At 35.7% G+C, this 22,201-nt stretch overlaps 1 protein-coding gene across 1 annotated transcript; it reads left to right on the plus strand.

Moving 5' to 3' along the window:
• The first annotated feature begins 67 nt into the window (after positions 1-67).
• LOC117324028 (protein dispatched homolog 1-like) lies at positions 68-20,537 on the plus strand. Its single transcript, XM_033879631.1, has 9 exons — positions 68-1,493; positions 4,356-4,583; positions 8,518-8,643; positions 8,883-9,026; positions 9,160-9,278; positions 13,252-13,379; positions 17,052-17,138; positions 17,550-17,720; positions 17,905-20,537. The coding sequence occupies exons 1-5, from the start codon at positions 99-101 to the stop codon at positions 9,241-9,243; spliced, it is 1,977 nt and encodes a 658-aa protein (XP_033735522.1). The 5' UTR covers positions 68-98; the 3' UTR covers positions 9,244-9,278; positions 13,252-13,379; positions 17,052-17,138; positions 17,550-17,720; positions 17,905-20,537.
• The last annotated feature ends 1,664 nt before the right edge of the window (positions 20,538-22,201 follow it).

Raw genomic sequence — 22,201 nt, forward strand, 5'->3', positions numbered from 1 at the left:
GATCTACTGTGTAAAAGTTACCTAATCAAAAGTCCATTTATTCTTTTTCAGTTTCCCTTCTTTTTATACATCTGTCTTTGCTTTTGATCACGGGAGCGATGGTGATGGGTCAGTATGATATCCTTCCTGTCAACTTCAAAAAGGTACCCTTGGATCTGGAAGAAGAGGATGTTTTCCTGCGATCTCTAGCATGGCAAAACCGAGAGACTGATGAAATATTGCCCACATCGCCACCGAATAAGGAAAGCAATGATTATGGGCCCGAGACACTTATTCTGTATTACGAGGCTGACAACGTTTTCACGGCGGAAAATTTACGGGTCATTCAAGCGTTTGAGGACCAGCTGACTAGTGTTGTGGACTATACAATGTTTTGTTCAAAAGAAAACAGCATGGCCTGCTCCAAACCGTTTTCTATTCTTCGTTTATTTGATGGGACGTTCGGACCTCTTTTCAACGACACGTCCTTCAGTGACATACCTCAGACATTTGAAAATGCCATGAAAATTCCAGAGATGTCACGACAGCTTAAATTTTTCCTTGGAAAGAACTTCATAGTAAACGTAGCTGGCGGAATTGCTAAATCGTCCATCACTCGTACCGCTTTCTACTTTATCTTTGATACACAGCTTGAATCTTTCTTGGTGAATAACTATAGGCAGAGACTTCTAGACCTCAACGAAAACGGACTTGGTTCAATGAAGTTTCTGTATTCTTGTGAAACTCTGTTTGTTTATGACGTTCAACGACAAGTTATATTTGACATGATGCTTGCCGTAGGCAGTTTTGGTTTTATTTTTCTGTTCATGTTGTTTCAAACAAAGTCATTATTTGTCACATGTTTTGCTATCTTTAGCATTCTAACGAGTTTCTTTGGTGCCAACATGATATATCGCATTGCGTTCGATTACAAATATTTTGGAATCTTTCATGTGCTATCAATATTCATAATTCTCGGTATAGGTGCCGATGACGTTTTTGTATATTTTGATACCTGGCGAGCAACATCACATGAACATATGGAATCACTGGAGCAAAGACTATCGGAATGTTACAGAAGAGCGTCCAAATCTATGTTGATCACGTCACTAACAACAATGGTAGCCTTCATTTCTAACGCATTTTCTCCAGTTTTAGGGATTTCTTCGTTTGGACTTTTCAGTGCTACTCTAGTTTTTATCAATTATTTGTCTGTTATAACTTTTTTCCCTTCCGTGGTTTTGATACATCACCTCTACTTCGAGAAGTGGATTTGGCCCTGCTTCAGATCGTGCCATCAGCATTTACATACAGTGCCTTCCCAAAATGTCACCGTGACGGATGTAGATGAAAATCAGACACCAAGGAAGAATATTGTTGTCAGATTCTTTTACGGACGTTATTTCAGATTTATAACGCACAAAATCATCCGATGGGTGATACTGATCTGCTTTCTCGCTCTCATTGTGGTTTTCATCGTGTTTGTAAAAGATTTGAAACCAGATGAAGAATCGGTAAGTCTGACTTATATCTACCACTGCTGGTATAGGGTCCATATATATAATTATATCTATCAATATTTTATCATAATGATATATACATTGATATGTACCACGATATCACACCTATTAATATTATATATACATGTATAATGATATTACATCTATTAATATTCCATATAAAATGATATTACATCTATTAATATTCCATATAAAATGATATTATATCTATTGATGATATATATACATATATATATATAAATCTTTTAATATACTATATATATAATGATATCATATATAAAACAAAACAAAAAACTCACTACATAGCACGCACTGCCATTACATCGATTCAACTCGCGATGTTATTTTGTTAAACCTTTTAGTTATATTGTTTATTTATCTACTTTTACCATCTGTACACTACCTAAGATATTATCTTATTAATTATAATAGGCCCTCGGCGAATAAATTTTCGACAGAGGGGATCGTTATCACAAACATCGATTTTTTTCGTTGTTTACCTACTAAATATGTGTAACTTTTCCATGTTCTATGTCTATGTGTGATCGTTTGTAATTTGCTAGTGTCTTGACAAAGGGGCAGATTGCCTCGAAAATTCGTCAATTTATTTGTCTTGTGCTGTCGTTATTACTTCTTGACAAAATATGTATTGATATTATATATATTAATATAATATATTATACAATTTATATAAAGCATTTAATAAGGTTAATACATGGAGGTTGATATTTTGTCTTAGGTTGAGATAACCATGTATCAACCGATTTCAAAATGCTGCAATTGCTTTAAATTTTTCTTGGCTTTTAAAAAAAATAACTTTTAGAAAATTTTCTTGATTGAAAAATAAAAAATATATATATTAAAACAATAACAAAATTTACTATCTTGTCTCTGTAATGTAAGCATCGTTTATCGAGACGGCTTTTTTTTAAAGAAATAATTTAATAACGAAACAATCCGATCAGAATTGTAAACATTGAATGAATGAGCTGTTCACACATGGAGTGTCATCAAATTCATTTAGAAGATTTTTCGACGTCAGATACTCCCTTAGTAATTTCACCGCTGTCATTGTGGCCCTTTTGTATTGGCTGAATCTAAGTTATGCAATATGGATTCAATTCACTCTCCACTGAGCGAGGGGAATCGCGATGTTTCTAGCTTTTTGAAAGCGTCGCTTCGTAACTAGGTCTTCAGAGCCCCTGATTCTGATGGACTTTGATGCACCATTCAAGCTTCGAAGTGATATATGATGGGGATTCCACCGATAAACTTTATACCAACTATTTTGCTTCTATCAAGTAAATATATCTTTTTAAAGACGTCCACGTGACAAAGTTCTAACCAATCAGCGAGCACGAAAAATCAAGAAAAATAATAAAAAATATATCTATAAACATTACATAAAATATTTATTAATATTCTATTTATAATGGTATATATCTATTCATATAACATGCATAATGATATTACCTTTTCACCTGTACATCTCCATCTTCGTCATTGTTGTTTTGTTTTTTGTTTTTTGTTTTTTTTGTTTTTTAAGCGCGACTTGTTTCCTTTTACGTTGTTTGTGTTTGACTCCTGTGTTGCTCGTATATGAAGATTTAAGAAATTCATAAATGAATATCAACATACATAAACAGTTTGTATTTACATTTTGGTTGAAAAGCCACGATATAAACTAAGTAGAAAGATTTGCAGTCTATGTGAGCATAATTGACACCCAAAACGTGACATCAATCCATGCGCATGAATATATTCACCCACCGGAACTACTTGCAACTAACGTAAACAATCATGGCTCATAAAAAAAGCCTAGGACTAGGTCATTTTTTGATGTTGATTAAAAAGTAGCAAAAAGAAATTTTATACAATATTGTTACACAAATAATAAAAAGAATTGAATAGACTGTGTATTTTTTTCGAATTATTTCAGTGCACTTTTTTGTTTGCCAATCTGCACATGACAAATGAATATTGAAAAAATAGGCTGTTCCGTTTGTCGAATCCCGTTGACGAAGTCGCTGAATATTAGTATTTTTATGCTAACTCAATTTTAATTTTCAAAAATAACAAAATATGTCAAGAATGTAAATATAGGCATTAAACAGTCTTTTTTGGTGTTTATGGTCGATATAGATGCCAGAGCTTTGCAAACTAACGTATCATATTGTGCAAAGCTCTGGCATTTATATCGACCATAGACACCAAAAAAGACAGCTGAATCCTTAATTATACCACAGATAGCTACCCTGTTGTATAAATATAGGTAAACAGTTATTATACCACAAATGGCTACCCTGTTATATAAATATAAGTAAACATTTATTATACTACAAATAGCTACCCTGTTATATAAATATAGGTAAACAGTTATTATACCACAGATAGCTACCCTGGTATATCAATATAGGTAAACAGTTATTACACCACAGATAGCTACCCTGGTATATCAATATAGGTAAACAGTTATTATACCACAGATAGCTACCCTGTTATATAAATATAAGTAAACAGTTATTATACCACAGATAGCTACCCTGGTATATCAATATAGGTAAACAGTTATTATACCACAAATGGCTACCCTGTTATATCAATATAAGTAAACAGTTATTATACTACAAATAGCTACCCTGTTATATAAATATAGGTAAACAGTTATTATACCACAGATAGCTACCCTGTTGTATCAATACAGGGCAGCAGCTATTTATATCATATCATAAATAGCCACCATGTTATATACATATATGGTGACCAGTTATTATACATTTTTGTCGCCTTTATCTTTATTGCATTGTTGATTTGCTTTTAATTGGGCGACGTATTAAATTGCATTTCATCATTTAGACAAAAATATTCAAAGAACACCATAACTATCAAATGGCTAACGATAGACGGAAAAATGCCTTTATACCGAGTGGAAGAGATCAGATCATTCGTGTCTACATGGTGTGGGGGCTCCGGCTTCAGGACCGAAGTAGCTGTCACAAAACCGATGGCGAGAAGTGTACGGGAAAAACTGTGTGGGACGAAGCTTTCGACCTCAATCCTAGCCCCGCCCAATTCCAGTTGAAGGTAATTATGCATTTACATGTTTTTAAGCTTTAAAATAGGTCTACCTACAAAATGTACTCAAACTGATACAGAGCACAACGACAACGACTATTGTAGACGAATTTTCTGTCCAAGGTCGAATCAGTGGTGTCGAAACGCCATATTCAAAGAGGTATGGAGTAAGAAATTCAAACTTAGTACAGAAAAATGATCTTTCTAAAATAAGCAAAATATATATTCTAAAATAAGAAAAACATGTTTTCGGCAAATCTTGATACCTCATTTCAATTAAGGATATCCAAATCTCTATAACAAGGAAAAATCTTGGACATGTTTCAAATTATTTAAATGACTGACTCTTTTATGAACAGTATGCAACGAAACAAAGAATGTGTTTCCCGAATTTAAATGATATATTAACTCTTTGGGTTTTTTACCTTGATTTTTATTCTTAAAATGTGATGCAGACATACGCTTATATTGAAACAATAATTGGTTACAATACGAGTCACAGAATAGTTACATCTTATACTTATTAAATGCTAAGTTGATTCGTTTGTTATTCAAAATTTCTGTTTTACGTTTCTATATTTTCAAAAATCGCTGGGCGACATACTACCATACTGATTAATTTTGACTTACTGTACAAACTGAAATAGGTATTGTGTCTGATACAATTTATGATGTACAATGTAAAAAAGGTTTCACAAAGGTGCTGGGAGTACGTGTGCCTCATACCATTTTGGATGGACACTGCCGAATAGTTTTTACACAGGTCTTCAGGAGTAATTTTGCCTCTTACTATTTTGCACTGAGACTGCTAAATAGTTCTGAACCTACGTTAATTACCTACTAGAAGCAGTAACCTCATACAAATAACTTTGTTCTCTAAATAGCTATTTCATCATTTGTTTATTTTTAACTGTATCATCAACCAAATCTGACAAAAGAAATGAAAGAAAACACACACAAAATATAAGGATTAAAATACATTTGATTAACGATAATATGGAGCCGTGTCCTGGTCCGTCGTGTGTGGTCCTTGGTCCGTGGTCCGTGGTCCTTGGTCCATGGTCCGTGGTCCGTGGTCCTTGGTCCGTGGTCCGTGATACGCGGAAACGTTTGGATTTGGCACTATTTCGGTTTGTCGCGGCAAAAATCATCACTTCATTCTGGTGAATGGCATTTTATGTGTCGACAGAGCGACAGAGTGCCGTTTAACAAACTTAAATGCGACAAAGGAAATGGAATAAATCGGTTGTCGTAGCTTACTGGCATCATGTAGCAGGTGTGGTCTGATTATTATTAGTGTTTTTGATGGAGTAGTGTTTTTGACGGAGATGATTACGGGCTAAAGTCATAGGAACAGCTGTTATATGAAGAAGGTTATTGAGATATTAATGATCTCGTCCGATTATATGGAGAAATTCTGATTACTCAGCAGTAATTTTTGAATATCATTAGTAATGAAGCCAATAACATCGGTAGTAATTACTTCGAGTTGTAATTTAATACGTTTGATATTGTAATTAACAGAGATCAAATTATGATCAATGTTGTTGTCGACCGTATTGTGCCGTGGAACCTTCAAACAGCCAGCAAGTTGCAGCAGGTTAACCAGACGAAAATATTGTTTGCGCATATTTTTTGAGTCGATAGTGATTCGCAATTGAATGTGAGACGGTTTGTTGTCCATAGTTTCAAGTTACATAGCCTTGCTGCATATCAAAAATCAAAATTAAATGTTTTTCATGTATTAGGATAAAACAAAAACTCTAATACGCACATGTTAGGCTGACACAAATGATAGAATTAGCTTCTGTTAGGGATTTTGACAATTTAAGTTTGTTATCGCTATTTCTCAAAAGGTAATACGAGAATCTTTCTGAAGTTTGATATGTATGCTCCCCTAAGTCACTAGCTGTACAAATTTTATTTCATGACCCATATTAAATCAACATGGTCGACAGAGGACCATCTTGGATTTTGACAATTGAAGATTATTGCCGTTATTTCTCAAAAGGTAACGGAAGAATCTTTCTGAAATTTAATACGTGTGATCACATTTGTCACTAGTTCTACTATTCTACTTCGGGGCCATTCAAAAAACAACTTCGTTAACATACGGCCATCTTGGATTTTGACATTTGAAATCAATTATTGTTTTTTCTCAGAAAGAACTAAAAAAAATTCTGAAATTTATATCTGTAGCTCTCCCGTGATCCCTAGTTATGCATGTTTTGTTTTTGGGAAAGATAAGAAAACAACTTCGCCGACAGGCGGCCATCTTGAATTTTGACAAATGAAGTGTGTTAACAATATTCTTTTTATGAATGTACTTAAGGATCTTTCTCAAATTACACATACAGGTTCCCCTTGATCCATAGTTGTGACAATTTTACTTCAGGGCCGATTTCAAAACATCATGGCCGACAGCTTCTCATCTTGGTTTTCGACAGTAGACCATTTGAACAAGCCGCCATGTCTTATAAATATAAGGGGTGATAACTCGAATGGCGCTTATCACGTGACACCCGTCATTCTTGTCGTAAGCCATCCATTTGCACCACCGAACCAAATATTGTACCAAAAGTCTAACCCATATGTCAGAATGCTTTTAGGTCCTCATGAAAGATATATATGACTAATCCTACTCATCAAATATTCTTATTTCTCTTCCTGTAATAGTGGTCTGGGTGTGATAAAGTGATAATTCTTTCCATAAGGCACATATTCACTTAGACATCACCAAAATCCAAGAGAAAGGGATTCAAAATCTATGGCAATAAAATGAATATATAGATCGTGAGTTCGAGGCCCGGTCAGGGCACGATCTTGTATTCATGTATCTGATTTGAAGTTGAAAATATATCTCTTCTCTACACATATTCATACATTAAAAAGTAGGCATGTTGTTTGTTCAGGGACACAGCGTATGCATCCTTTGCATGATGTGAGGTAATGATGTGATAATACTGTTATAACACAACATAGATGATAAGTATCCTAAAACAATTATATTAATCTGTTGCATTTAAAAATAATCAGCTCTTCCTATATATTTAAAACATATTGAATGCCATATAAACCACGTGGCATTTAGATTTGAATAAACAAATATTTGATAAAACAAAATGAAATTTAATTTCGTAAAGCCACCATCATAAATCTCTCAAAAATTGACATTAATTAATACCCTGGTACATACTACTATTGATTTTGTCTGCTGACAAGCAATTCAATCCAGGTTATATTTTGTAACAAAGGCTATATGAAACAATATGGATGCCTAACCATTAAACCCGGATTTAAAAGATTGATTTCAAGTCTTAGAAAGTACTTGATAGGATTTTGTAAAATCCTGTTCATTGGTTACTCTTTTGTCCCAGTTGTGTCACCCTGATACATTCTTAAGGTCAAAGATCAAGGTAATATCCATTGAGGCCCACTATTATCAGATGAGCCATCGCCTGTTGTCTGCCAATACACAACCCCTTTTAATTCCTATTTCTTGAAAAGTACTACCTAACATGTAGGTTCCCATTGATCGCTACTTGTGTCCATTTTTCTGATCAGGAAAACAAAATGGCTGAAAGGCCGCCACCATGTATTTCGACAGTTAAATCCGTTATTGATTTTCCAAAGTTTTTTTTTAGATCTTTCTTAGACTTCATATGTAGGTTTCCCATGTGATCAAATGATTTAGCAGTAAGAGAGGGGAGAAGAAAAGAGGAAGTAGAAAATATCAGTCTTTCATCGCACTAATTAAGATCATTGAATGGTAGGCGCCAAGATCCCTTTGGGATCTCCGGTTTTTTTTGCTCTACTGTATCTGACTCTCAAATTGTATCGAAATGTGTTTATATCACGTGTATCTATAATTTCAGGTCTAATCTCCAAAAATTTTGTTTTATGTTCGACTTCATGGCGTTTACATTTTTAATGTTTTAAACAGAAAATGTGCAATGACCTTCAAAATCTGCCCGACAAGATCAACGCAGATCTGCATATACGTAATAACTCGTTGACTGGTAAACTGGAGGTGGACTGTTTTCTAGACAGTATGGAAAACTTCCTATCGGTACGTATCATTGTTTTATAAACTGAGACTGGAAATTGAATGGCTATCGCAAACACGACTGATACAAATATTTTTTATAGTACAAAATGAAAATGACTTCCAAATTCTATTATACTGGGGTATAACCTGAAGCAAATTAGGCTAATGTAACGTCATGTTCTCCATAAATTATCTTCTTTATCATATAAACCATGTATATCTAAAGATCTTCTGTATTATGGCCTAAAATGTCTCCGCAGAACGAAAGTGGTAAAGCTATTTATGGAGGGTCGGGAGACTTCAGCATCCCATTTACGGAGACTAAAATTTCTCACTTGATGACGTCACATCCGGAGTTGTACAACAGTTCCGCCATTTCTTCGAATTTCTACCGATATTTTGAGGTAATTTCAAATAAATGATTTAGCATACGTGTTTTCTTGAAAATTCGATTCAGGTCTTTATAATCTTAAAATTTATACAATTACATGTGTTAAATAGTTTTGAAGACTCGGATAATTATTTGTTTATAAACAGACGGCTGCTGCATTTTGGCTGCATGATGGCTACTCGTCCAATGTTACCTCTGATTACACTGAACTCCTAGGGCTTTCCAAATGACCAGTACGATACCTTACCTCTACTGAACAGTACATGTGAGTATCCCCAACGCTACACGTGAGTATACTTTAGGTACTTTTATGTATATCAGTGTTGTGCAAATGTTTCTATTAGAATATATTTATTCATATCATTGTTGTTGGTCAAGATGAAACCCCGTGGGTGGTGGACACACTCATAAGAACAGGTGACTGTACTAGCCAATATAGAGACAACTACATTTCAAGTGATACCACATCATATGAGATGTTACCAATAATAGTGCCTTATTGAAAAAAGGCAAACCGTCTTACCCTCTTGTTTGGTATGACTTGAGCTACATTGTTGGTCTGACTGTATGTATACATATATAGCACATGTTAAGATATCTCGTTCTGTAAATACATAAACCAACATCATCCTGATCAATACCTCGGCAAGTATGTAATCTAATTAAATAATCAGTGTACTTGGTAACAGGAATATTTGTTTGGTAGGGACGTCAAGAAAATCCATAAGTCCCCGGCGAACGTAGCTAATGAGATCTCTGATCAATAAAAAAGGTATATTGGTGTGAATTTGCCTTCATGAAGAAAACATTGTATTAATCATTCATACCCAGGCGTTCATTTGATATACAACCCTAAGCCAGGAGTCATTACAATACACAGGACATAATGAATGAGGTTTATCAGACTTCATCAGCGTAACCATGCATGTCATACAAAGCCTCGTTTTATATTTGTGAATATATAACCTTCTATTGTTCCATTTTATGTATTTTACAATTTTTACATCAATTTCTTCACCAATGGCCCATCGCCAGGTGGCAACGTCAAACACCAATAAGCTGTTCTCAACGTCCCGTCCTGAACTACATCAAAACTTCAGCACTTGTCAAAAAAGCATGCAGAACATATTGAAGAGAGTGTGATAATTCTCTGACTTAAAAAATAACTCTCATCATCAATTTTATCATACAAACTGTTTAACATGGCAGCTGTTATCGGCTTTTTGCTAATCATGGTTTAGCTAATTTTCTTTTAGCTCCTTCACATACACTTCTAGCTAAACAGCTATCAGTAGGGAGACAACTCCAACTTTGCTGTGAGCCAATCTCGCACCAAAACATATCTGACAATACTGACGCAGTGGTATCCTTTTGTAATAAAAAGACTACAGTACAAACACAAATATACAGGTGTAACTGAAAAAAAACACCCATATTATTACTTCTAGTCCGCTTAGACCATTTATTAAAACCGAGAAAATAGTTATGCACGGTTGTATACTTGTGGAAATTATCCGTTAATTCATTATCAGTGGCATTGTCACAATGATTAATAATGTACCTATCTAACACAAGCTGTGTTTCCCTCGTGTACCTCTCATAGTTCGTTATGTTGACCCACAGGCGTCTGCATCTGGTAAGTATCTATAGAAAAACAATTAGCCCCTACTCCTACTATATCAAGGTGAAACGCTTGAAAGTTCGGACGATGCATGGACTGTGGAACGGTAGTACGCTATCTATCTTAGAGCTGTTTTCGAAACAGACAGTCTAATTGGTCGACAATTATAGTTAGTATTATTTATAGAGCTGTCGACCAGTCATGTTGCCCGTTGCAAAACCACTCTAAAAATAACTTCCGTTTCGCAGTCGATGCATCGTCAGTTTTCACGCCTGCGTTTGGTCCATGTTTCTGAACTTTAAAGCATTGTCACATGACAAAAGAATAACATGCATTGATATTTAAGGATTCTAAACCAATGTACGTTGCTGTATTTTGTATGCATTTGATATTTTAATAAGATTGAACTTAAATTCAAAGTGAATCGAAGCTCTTCCCATTTCCGACTTTTCAAGTGTTACATCTTGTTATACTAGGAGTTAGGTGTATAGGCTTATATTTTTTTTATCAAAAAATTAACCAGATGCAGACGCCTGTGGTTGACTTCACTTTGATGTTAGACGGAATTTTCATCGTCCGTCCCCAGAATTGACTGGACATTCCCGCCTGAAATGCCAAAACTGGCCACAGGCGAAGCAGGATCCTCCAGACCATGGTTCCCTACCCGCAAAGACGGGGCCCGTTCGATTCACTGTCTGGAATGTTCCTGACAGTTATGACATCAATCGAACGGAACGGAACATTGTATGGAACAAGTTCAGGCTGTGCCGACATAAAAAAAATGGTGACAAAGTGTGGCTCGCACAGTGTCGCCATCGATCATTGCCGATGGTAACAAGTTACACAAATGTGCATGTGGTATTACAAAAAATAACTTATATATATATTTTCCATCTCGTCCAGCATGATAGAAGCTATATTATTATGACGGTACTGTCAGCATTGTTGATGTATTTCACTTCCTGTTTGGGACAGCCCCCGTGCACTCGATTGGGAATAAATCCTGCACACGCTCAGAAAATATGCCAGACAGTCAATCGAGTGCGTGAGTGTTGTCACGAAAAGAATTCTGACCTAAATTAGGATAAGTGTGACTAATAGCAAGACCGCCATCAGGAAAACGATATCCGGTTTTATTTTTTCCTGCGTTCTATAACTTACGTTAGCCGCTCTCTCTTCTTTTTCTGCACACTAGCTTCTTCTTAATGAATCTTCCTTTCATCATCAGAGTTGCTTGCTACGGAGTTGGACACTTATCACTTTTCCGTGTCCCAATACAATATATTACACACTAGATTAAGAAATCGTGCCAGTATACTGAAGGGTCATTTATTCAGAGTCAATATAGTTGATGACCAGATGTGTCACTGTGGCTCTCCAATTGAAGACAGCTATCATTTCTTTTTCGACTGTATTACTTATGCTGAACAGAGAACGACACTCCTCAGAAATCTGTCTGTATACGATCCTCTATCTGTGAACCTACTTCTTTTTGGAGATTTAAATATGTCTGTTCAGGAAAACGAACAAGTTTTTATCCACACTCAGCAATTCATCCAGGATTCTGATAGATTTTAGACCCCCCCCCCCCCCCCCCCCCCCCCCAAATACTAAAATACTATCGTGTAGAATTTATTTTAAATGCTGTGCTCGGTCAACTCTGATGCCGAAGGCACCAGCGAGACGAATATTGAAGAGAGAAAGGAATGACCAGGTGAACGCTAACCATGGATTGGATTTATGAACATTAGTGAGTTCTGAATAGTGACCTGTGTAACTGCACTGCCTTCGGTGTCGGAAATGATCCTCCACAGCATAAAAAACAAAACTGAAAGTACATAACGCTCAATCAAATGAATAACTCTCTCTCTCTCTCTTGGTTGCAAAATTGCATGAGAGTGTATATATACATGTTATATTATTTTATGCCATCTTGAATTGTATTGTATATATACCAATGTTTTGTCACAGGGAGAGGGCTTCAAATAAGTTTTACAACTTGTGTCCAATCCCGTTGCTTAAAGGCAATAAAAATCAAATCCGTGTCCCACTACACTCTCAGGAGGATGATCTGATCAGTTTATTCCTGGTTTTAATATCTTCTAAACACTTGTTGAGAATTTCTACACAAACGTCTTTCTCGTCAACACTCAAGGCCCATGTCGTCTGGCTTACATCTTCTAGTTCAGTATTAAATGTATACTTTTCCTTATTGTCGTTATCCGCCATGTTATGTCTGTTTCAGCTTTGGTTAGCGCTTCTTAAGAAAGCCTTCAGCAACTACTCTAAAATCTCTTTTAAAATTATCAATTTGAGAGTCCATATAACCTCTCAGTTCCTTTTTCTGATTGAAAATAGTGTCCAACATAGTTATTAGTGAAGGTTATCTTCAGACATTGTCTATTGTTGACCAGTGCGTTGTCCTGGCTTGCCAGCACACAAGCTGGGCGTGCATGTCATACCACTACAGGTGTGCCACCTATCGGTTGAACCATAAAACTATTTCACGCTAATCCCTTGTACTCAGCCGCGCAAAACATGATATATTCTACAAGGTTTTACTAGAGAAGAATATATGTAAAATAAGTACCTCTGATAGCATTTGGTTATTTTGTAGGGGACTTCTATGGAACAAGATTACGGTATGCTGCCATCACCGCCAATACTTCTCTTGTCCAGGGAAGGCTTGGGTACGAAGTGGGCCTCCCGATCTATGATGCATGGGAGAAATTCTTTAATGCAAAGGTAGCATATCTGATAATACGTCAACAGAAGAGCCCATGTATTGCCATTGTTTCTTTCTGTTGGACAACATGTAATGTCACATCAATATATGATACGTTGGTTTTGTTCGATTTAGTGTCGTGGCATGTTTAGTTGTTTATGTAATCCTAAGATGCATATTACATATGAAGCTTTACCCATGGAAGATTTTTCTAATGCGCATATACCTTTCTACCACAATAGGTGGGTGTTATTCAACTCCCAAGGTATGGGATAATCATTACAAGTGTTGAATAACATTCAGTTTATACCACACGTGGAATAAATGCGTTTTGATTGGTTGACACAGTGATCTTCCACCGAGACTATTTTTTAATCTTATGTTTCAATGCGTTTTGATTGGCTGACACTTGAAGGCCACTTCAAACGGTCATGTAATGTTAACGCACAAGAAGAAGTTTGCAGCTGTTTTTGTCATATTTTAATATATACATAGATTTTATCGATGGTTTGATTTTAAAAGAATAAACTTGCTTATCATTTGTCATGGAATGAAATTGTAATATTTCCATATATTTCCAAAAGTTTTGCATATTACTTAGCGGCATTACACTTTAAGCCATATCCTTAAACCCCACCTAATATTGTGAAAAGAGCACACGTTGACACAAAACAGGTTTATTCCCTCAGAAAAGCTTTTCTTTTGTTGTAGAAACAGTTTACACAAACTCGTGGTTGTTGTATATGGTAATATTGTTCACTCTCGTTAGTTATTTTTCCAGAGTTACAAAAAACCACTCGCTAAAGCTCATGTACTTTGTAACCATTGAAAATAACTACTTCGAGTGAAAGAAATACCATATACAACAACCTCTCGTTGTGTTACCTCTATATATACCATATACAACATACACTCGTTGTATAACCTATATATATTGAATGATTGATAACATAACATCTAATGCGATAAGTGTTGGAAGGATGGGATATCTGTATTTGTAATAATATCGATTTTCACCTCAAAATGCTACGTACCTGATTAGATATGTAATATAAAATGTAATTAACTATCTCCGGAATAGGACTTTCCCAAGCTTCTGACTAATAACACTGTGTATCATCTCCAATGCATCGCCACCGGATATTGCATTAGCTGAAGCGATAAAGTTGAAGCGGGCGTCTTTGTTGATGGTAAGATTTCATAGATTTTCCCTATAAACTATTGTTCTTGCAAGTTAATACTATTTGTGTGTATATGTAAGAGTTCCACATTTACTATGTATTGACGATAGAGCCTTGATTACAATTCAAATGTCGTTTTGACGAAAAAATGTATCGCCTAATGCAATCGAAATGTCACTGGTGATCATGTTGTGTCATACAATCTGTGTCAAAATCAATTAGTTTGTGCTTTTTATTGACGGAAGACATTGTATATAACAATAATATTATTAGACTCAAGTTTGAAGCCTATCTGTGGTGTTTTAACTGAGATATTGTCAAAACAATCAAAAAGCCGGTGAACGGCAAATTGTTAAAATTTGTACGGCGTTTTGCAACAATCTCATAAAATACTGTACGGCGTTTTGCAGAATTATCAAACTTGTTATTTCTTTCTCATTCCAGATAATTATGCAATATGGCGAGGAGTTTTACTTGTGTGTATTGTTCAGGACAGAAGCCGGTATTTCGGAAATAATACAGGACATTGTGGACGAACATGGCGGTAAAGAGTTGAAATTTTATGTAAATGATACTTCATTCCCGCGTTGCATGAATTTTACTGTTCTTCGTGTAGCACTTTGTACATACAATGTATATATAAATAAAATTGTATCATTGTGCCACTTAGCACCGGTTTAGGTGATGTTTCATGTCGATACCTATAAGTTGTAAGTGATTGATAATGATGGCAGGGAGATTCTCATTGAATTGTGTCAGATTATCGGTGACAATTATCATCAATGAACTACCTTGGTTTCTGCAGGGTACCACATGTACTTTATTTGGATTTGTGCACATGCATTGTATTTGGGTTGTAGATGCATTCTATTAAAGTTATTAGAAAAAAAATCTGTGCAAATCAGTTTCAGTTTCTTTATGCTATAAAACATTTCTTTATAGCGACACTTACACCGACTGAGACAGTGGTCGTCTCAAAATACATGGATATTATTATGCGTTCAGGCACGCCCGCACATGCATTATGTACGGTACCCGATTCAAATAGTACGTAATGTTGTCTTAAGATATGTAAGTAGTCAAGAGTGTTACGTGCTTTTCTGTTATAACAGACTTCGGTCGAGTTAATGGAAGTTTTGAAATGACCGTCGGAAGTTTTGTCCTGTGTCAAGATTTAAGATGTTTTATTACTCTCTGACACACTTGAGTGTGTGTAACAAGAGGTCAAACAAGTGATAGAGTGATGTTACAATTATGTATCAGCGTACTTGTAGGTGTCCGCGTAACTGTCCTCTATATCAGAAATGTCTATAAGTAATATTGTGAAACATTACAAAGATACAATTTATTTCATTGACAACTTTAATTTTGAACAAAAGAAATAACACGATCAAGTATGTAAACTATCTGTTAAAACATACCAATGTAAAACCAACTACTTCTTCTACAGCAGAAATGTCAAGGGATAAATCCATCTGAAAAATGAAATTTTGTAGGTGAAATATGAAAAGTTGCAAGTTTGGTAATAAGGATACCAAATACGAAACGCCAACCTTCACAGTGTCGCATGCGTAAAGCAGTATATTGGTATTGTTAATCTCTAAATTCACACTTGGAAATTGCGTGTTTTTCCTTTTCATGGCATTATACACCGATGTTGTGAGAGAAAATCGTGGTTATTTTTTTTGTTTAATTAATGAACCTAGCAATATGCCGTATATCCAAACTGCATTAGGCCGTACACCAAATTACTGTCAGTGAGGCAATATGCCGTATACCCTAACTGCAGTAGGCCGTACACCAAATTACTGTCAGTGAGGCAATATGCCGTACATCGGCTTTTTGACAATATCTCAGTTAAAACACCACAGATAGGCTTCAAACTTGAGTCTGATAATATCATTGTTATATACAATGTCTTCCGTCAATAAAAAGCACAAACTAATTGATTTTAACACAGATTGTATGACACAACATGATCACCAGTGACATTTCGATTGCATTAGGCGATACATTTTTTCGTCAAAACGACATTCGAATTGTAATCAAGGCTCTATATCGTTAATATATAGTAAAGGTGGAACTCTTACATATACACACAAATAGTATTAACTTGCAAGAACAATAGTTTATAGGGAAAATCTATGAAATCTTACCATCAACAAAGACGGCCGCTTCAACTTTATCGCTTCAGCTAATGCAATATCCGGTGGCGATGTATTGGAGATGATACACAGTGAATAAGCAGTATGATTAATAATGAAATTAAACATACTCATATGATTGACATGTGGACAAAGGTGTCATCAATATGTTATTAATTATTACGAGATGCAATGTAAAGGCTAACGATATTCTCATTTCATGATTTATCGGACGCCTTGGTTATTAATTATCTTGAAATTAAATTTAGGTAAAATTGACTTCGCTACTGAAGTATTGTGCGTTATTTTAAAGAAGTAATGATTTCTTTGGTTCTGCTGCTCGTTTCAATGCATGTTCCTTCTTCAGATTGCAGAGCTACCTCCGTCTCTGTCTGGGGGATTCCAGTGTACGCCGGAGGGGAACAATCCTTGGCATTGGCTTAAAGTCCAAAAGGTAGTGTCGCCTAACCGGACAGTAGTACACCGACAGATAAAAGAATCTAATACTTCAGATTGACATAGCTCCAGTTGTATACGACATTTAAAAATTATATCATTTTTATTTTTTATTTATTTATTTATTTATTTATTTTTTTTTTTTTGAAATGTCATAAAATTATCTGCGAAGTTACCAGACACATGCAACATTACCTGATACGGGTGTCATTTCCCATGATGTATGATATGGCATATATTAGCAAGGGAAATTAACTGTTAGGGAAGGGAAGTTTCATTCCAAATCAAGATTTAGTAAATAAGGTTTAAAAGGAAGACAATCTTAAAATATATTGTAATGCCATACAATTATTTTTGGTCAAATCACATCTCGTTTGTTTTGTTTTAACTATATGCTTGCACATTACAGACACTGGTGGAGTCGGCTCTGCGAGGAATCGCAATTGGGATTTGTCTAGCCTTCGTGGTAATTACCCTAGCCACACAAAATATAGTTGTAGGATTCCTGGCTACCGTCAGTATAGCTTGTGTCACCGTCACCATCATCGCCATTATACCTATGGTTGGCTGGAAACTGGGGGTATGTAATTCTGTAACAACAGGCTTGCTAGTCTGTTCAAAAGGTAAATTACCCATACCAATCTAAACACCAATCTTGTAAATGTTTTTGATGTAAGCAACTATATAGCACATATTTTATAGTTAATAGCATTGTATCAATATGGTTTAAATGCTAATGATAGGTAATACATTTCCTTTTCTAGGTGCTGGAGTCCTTAAACTTATCGCTAGTTGTGGGGTTGTCTGTCGACTACGTCGTCCATCTTGCGGAAGGATACCATATGTCCATCCATGCAGACCGGAAGAGCAAGGTCCGTGACATGCTTGAATCAGTAGCTGTGTCCATATCTTCTGGAGCAGCATCAACACTTGGGGCGTCCATATTCATGTTGTTTGCAGAAATTTTATTTTTCGTCCAGTTTGGAATTTTCATGTTTTGTACAATCGGTTTCTCTCTTATTTATTCCCTTGGACTGTTTTCGGCTGTTCTGGCTCTTGTTGGTCCCGAAGGTAATTTTGGGTCGCTTGTCCCATTGTGGCAAAAACTTATTTATATTGTGGAAGGACGTAAATCTACAGACGAAACTTGTGACCAATGTAAAGGAAAAGGTTTTTGGCCCAAAGAAACTACACAGGTTAGCGATAATCCTGGAAATAAAGATACTACAAATGGAGAAGAAAATGAGGCGTTTTCTAAAGAATGAGGTGGGCGAACCAAGCTCATGAATGATACATATATATGATCTAGAGTTGATAAACTCTACATTTGTATATAAAACTGAATTATACCGTGCCATGGTGCCTAAATATTGTCCAATTCATATAGACCATTTACGTGAATGTGGCCATCTACTGATAAGTAGACAATTAACATTCCCTATGAGAAGACATTTGTAAACGTACATGTATACAAGTAAACGTTATCAAAATGACCTAACGTGGGATAACTCTTCATGTATGTTTAAGTTTAATAACCTTGAGCACATGTGATATACACGGATTGTCCGTATGGAAGAAGGGCGTGGCGAAGATTACATTTCAAATTATATATTTTTGTTGCTTATCTAAATATTTAAGAAGTGGCCAATATGCTTGTCCTTCAAAAAAAATCAGTTTTCAGTGTTTTTAATAAAACAGATAGTATTGCATGTCGTCATCTTTCGATCCGTCGGAAATGAACATTTTGAAACACATCATTACGGTCTGGATGACGTCAATATTACAGGCAGAATGACAGTTCTCGGTGGACGGACCTTAAATAAGAATATGAATAGTTTATCTTTATATATATATATATATATGTCGGTATATCGTCATTACATGTATAATGTCGGTTCGTTCTACTGCCTCTGCTCTTCTAAATTTATCCTTTACGGTGTAATCCTTTGCCTAATATACGTTACATGAATTACGTTTGATGTCCGATATATTATATACGTTACGTGAATTACGTTTGATGTCCGATATATAATATACGTTACGTTAATTACGTTTGATCCCCGATATATAAACATACGTTACGTTAATTACGTTTGATGTCCGATATATTATATACGTTACGTTAATTACGTTTGATCTCCGATATATAACATACGTTACGTTAATTACGTTTGATGTCCGATATATAATATACGTTACGTTAATTACGTTTGATGTCCGATATATAATATAAGTTACGTGAATTACGTTTGATGTCCGATATGTAACATACATTACGTGAATTACGTTTGATGTCCGATATATAACATACATTACGTGAATTACGTTTGATGTCCGATATATAATATACGTTACGTGAATTACGTTAGCTCTCCGATATATAACATGCATTACGTGAATTACGTTTGCTCTCCGATATATAATGGGTGTCATCAGTGATCGGTTTATCCTCATTGAATGCATATCATTACATCACAGTTTGTCAGGACGCATACATTATCTAGTAGCCGCATCTCATTCCAAGTAACAGTTATGTTTACATATCTAATATTGTTGATATTGCGTTAATGTTTACGATGGTCATAAATTATCCTTACTTCCCATGCGTATTTAATGATGATCATGAATTCCCCTTACCTCCTAAGCGTATTTATGGCGAAGAGAGATAATACTTCTAAAACTAAAACATTTAACTGGAAACTCAAGAAACAGCATAACGTTAATGAGTCATTCTCAATTTCAGAAAATGAGTCATTCTCAATTTCAGAAAATGAGTCATTCTCAATTTCAGAAAAGTGCATTTTTTCTGTTTCATTCCGATGATTGTAATACAATGTTATATAAGTCGTCCCAAGTAACCTTACAGCTGGGACCACCTGAACGTGTGTAAGATCCGGCAGCTGAACTTCATCGCATGTAAATCGTTATTTATAAATGAATGAATGACGTCACAGTTATGAACATATGTTCCGACACGAAAAGCAGCTGTTGAATCTACGTAGATGACAACTGGGATAGTTAAAATATCAGCTCTGATGACGTTCATGTGTGACGTGCATTTATTGCATTTTACGACCAGATGGTCACACATGTCAATACCACATTAAAAGTATTTAGTGGGGTCAAGGTATTTTCTTTGATGTAAGACAACCTTTATATATTTATATATATGAACAGTCTTAGGTAGCTATATCATATCCGATTTTGGTCCAACAATGCTTAGCATTTGTTGATATCTGCGAACATTAAAAGTTTATAAATCTATGTTAGAACCTTTATAGAATACTTTTTATCCCCCACTTTAGTAAGGGGTATATAGTAACCACTTTTTGCGTTCGTGCGTCTGAACGTACGTGTGTGCGTGATAACATTAACACGACATTTCATAAACTACTTGTTACATCAATGTCTACACTTGATTAGATTATGGCGGTCTTCAATCGTGATTTAAGGTCAAAGGCCGCATTTGACCTACTCCAAAAAAGCTGATGAACATATCTCATAAACTTCGGGACAGGTGTATTATATTGTTGAGGGGATGGGTGTGTATCTATGTGAGCCCCTGGACAGATGTATTATATTGTTGAGGGGGTGGGTGTGTATCTATGTGAGCCCCTGGACAGATGTATTATATTGTTGAGGGGATGGGGGGGGGGGGGGGGGGTATGTCTATGCGAGCCCCTGGACAGATGTATTGTATTGTTGCGGGGATGGGGGTATGTCTATATGAGGCCCTGGACAGATGTATTATATTGTAGAGGGGATGGGTGTGTATCTATGCGAGCCCCTGGACAGGAGTATTATATTGTTGAGGGGATGGGGGTGTATCTATGCGAGCCCCTGGACAGATGTATTATATTGTTGAGGGGATGGGGGTATGTCTATGTGAGCCCCTGGACAGATGTATTATATTGTTGAGGGGATGGGTGTGTATCTATGTGAGCCCCTGGACAGATGTATTATATTGTAGAGGGGATGGGTGTGTATCTATGCGAGCCCCTGGACAGATGTATTGTATTGATGAGGGGAGTGGGGGCATATCTATGTGAGCCCCTGGACAGATGTATTATATTGTTGAGGGGATGGGGGCACCCCATCAGCTTGCTTTTATTCCTTATATACAAACATGACAATCATTGTACTTTTGTATAACATTACCCGGTATTCGCAAAACGATGTCAAGGAGAGCATTGTGTCATGACTGTTAACATAGTGTAAATATCGCTATACTGTTTTTGTGAGTTATGGACGTTTGAATTAATATGAATTTGATAAATTGGCTAACGGAAACAATAGATTAATTCCAACAAAAAGAATAATTTTACACAAAATACTGTATAAGATTGTATTTCAATGTATGTAGTGCGGGCGTTTTCAGTATTACATGTATGGGTGGCCCTCTTGTAATTCCGTATGTAATAATATGGCTACTATATACGTATCAACCTGACTTAGCCATGGTACCTTGGAACGCTATGGGGCGTTTTCATCTAGGTTACACTATAGAACAACGAGGAGATAATTTGGGTTGGGGCTATAACTTATTTATAAGCACGTTTAGTCATCACAAGTTTATCCTCTGTTAACATATCAGAATTGAACACATATAAATCCCTTAAAAGGCATCGGAACATTCTTGAACCAGTTTTAAAACAGATCGCTTTAAACACGCAAATTTATTACATAAATAGTCGTCTTATGTTGGTCGTAAACATAGAACTTAGAACAGTTTTTATGTAAGAACAGTTTATCAGCGCAGTATGTCCTTAAATCATGTTGGTCGTGAACATAGAACTTAGGACAATGTTTCTGTGTAAGAACAGTTTATCAGCGCTGCCCTCAAATCATGTTGGTCAAAGAGAGTGTGTTAGGAGAATTTATTGGGTGCATCAGATAATGTTCATGTAAATATGATCTTTATTGTTAATAACTATTTACAAAATGCATTGTACTTAATGCCTTCTGTGATATTGTTGATGTGTATTTTGTCTGTCAAATCTTAAAATAAATCTGTTTGTTGTTTGATCTAGTTTTTGTGACTACGTACCCCAGTAAACTTTT

This window comes from Pecten maximus, chromosome 3 (genome assembly GCF_902652985.1).
Source record: "Pecten maximus chromosome 3, xPecMax1.1, whole genome shotgun sequence".
Taxonomy (NCBI): domain Eukaryota; kingdom Metazoa; phylum Mollusca; class Bivalvia; order Pectinida; family Pectinidae; genus Pecten; species Pecten maximus.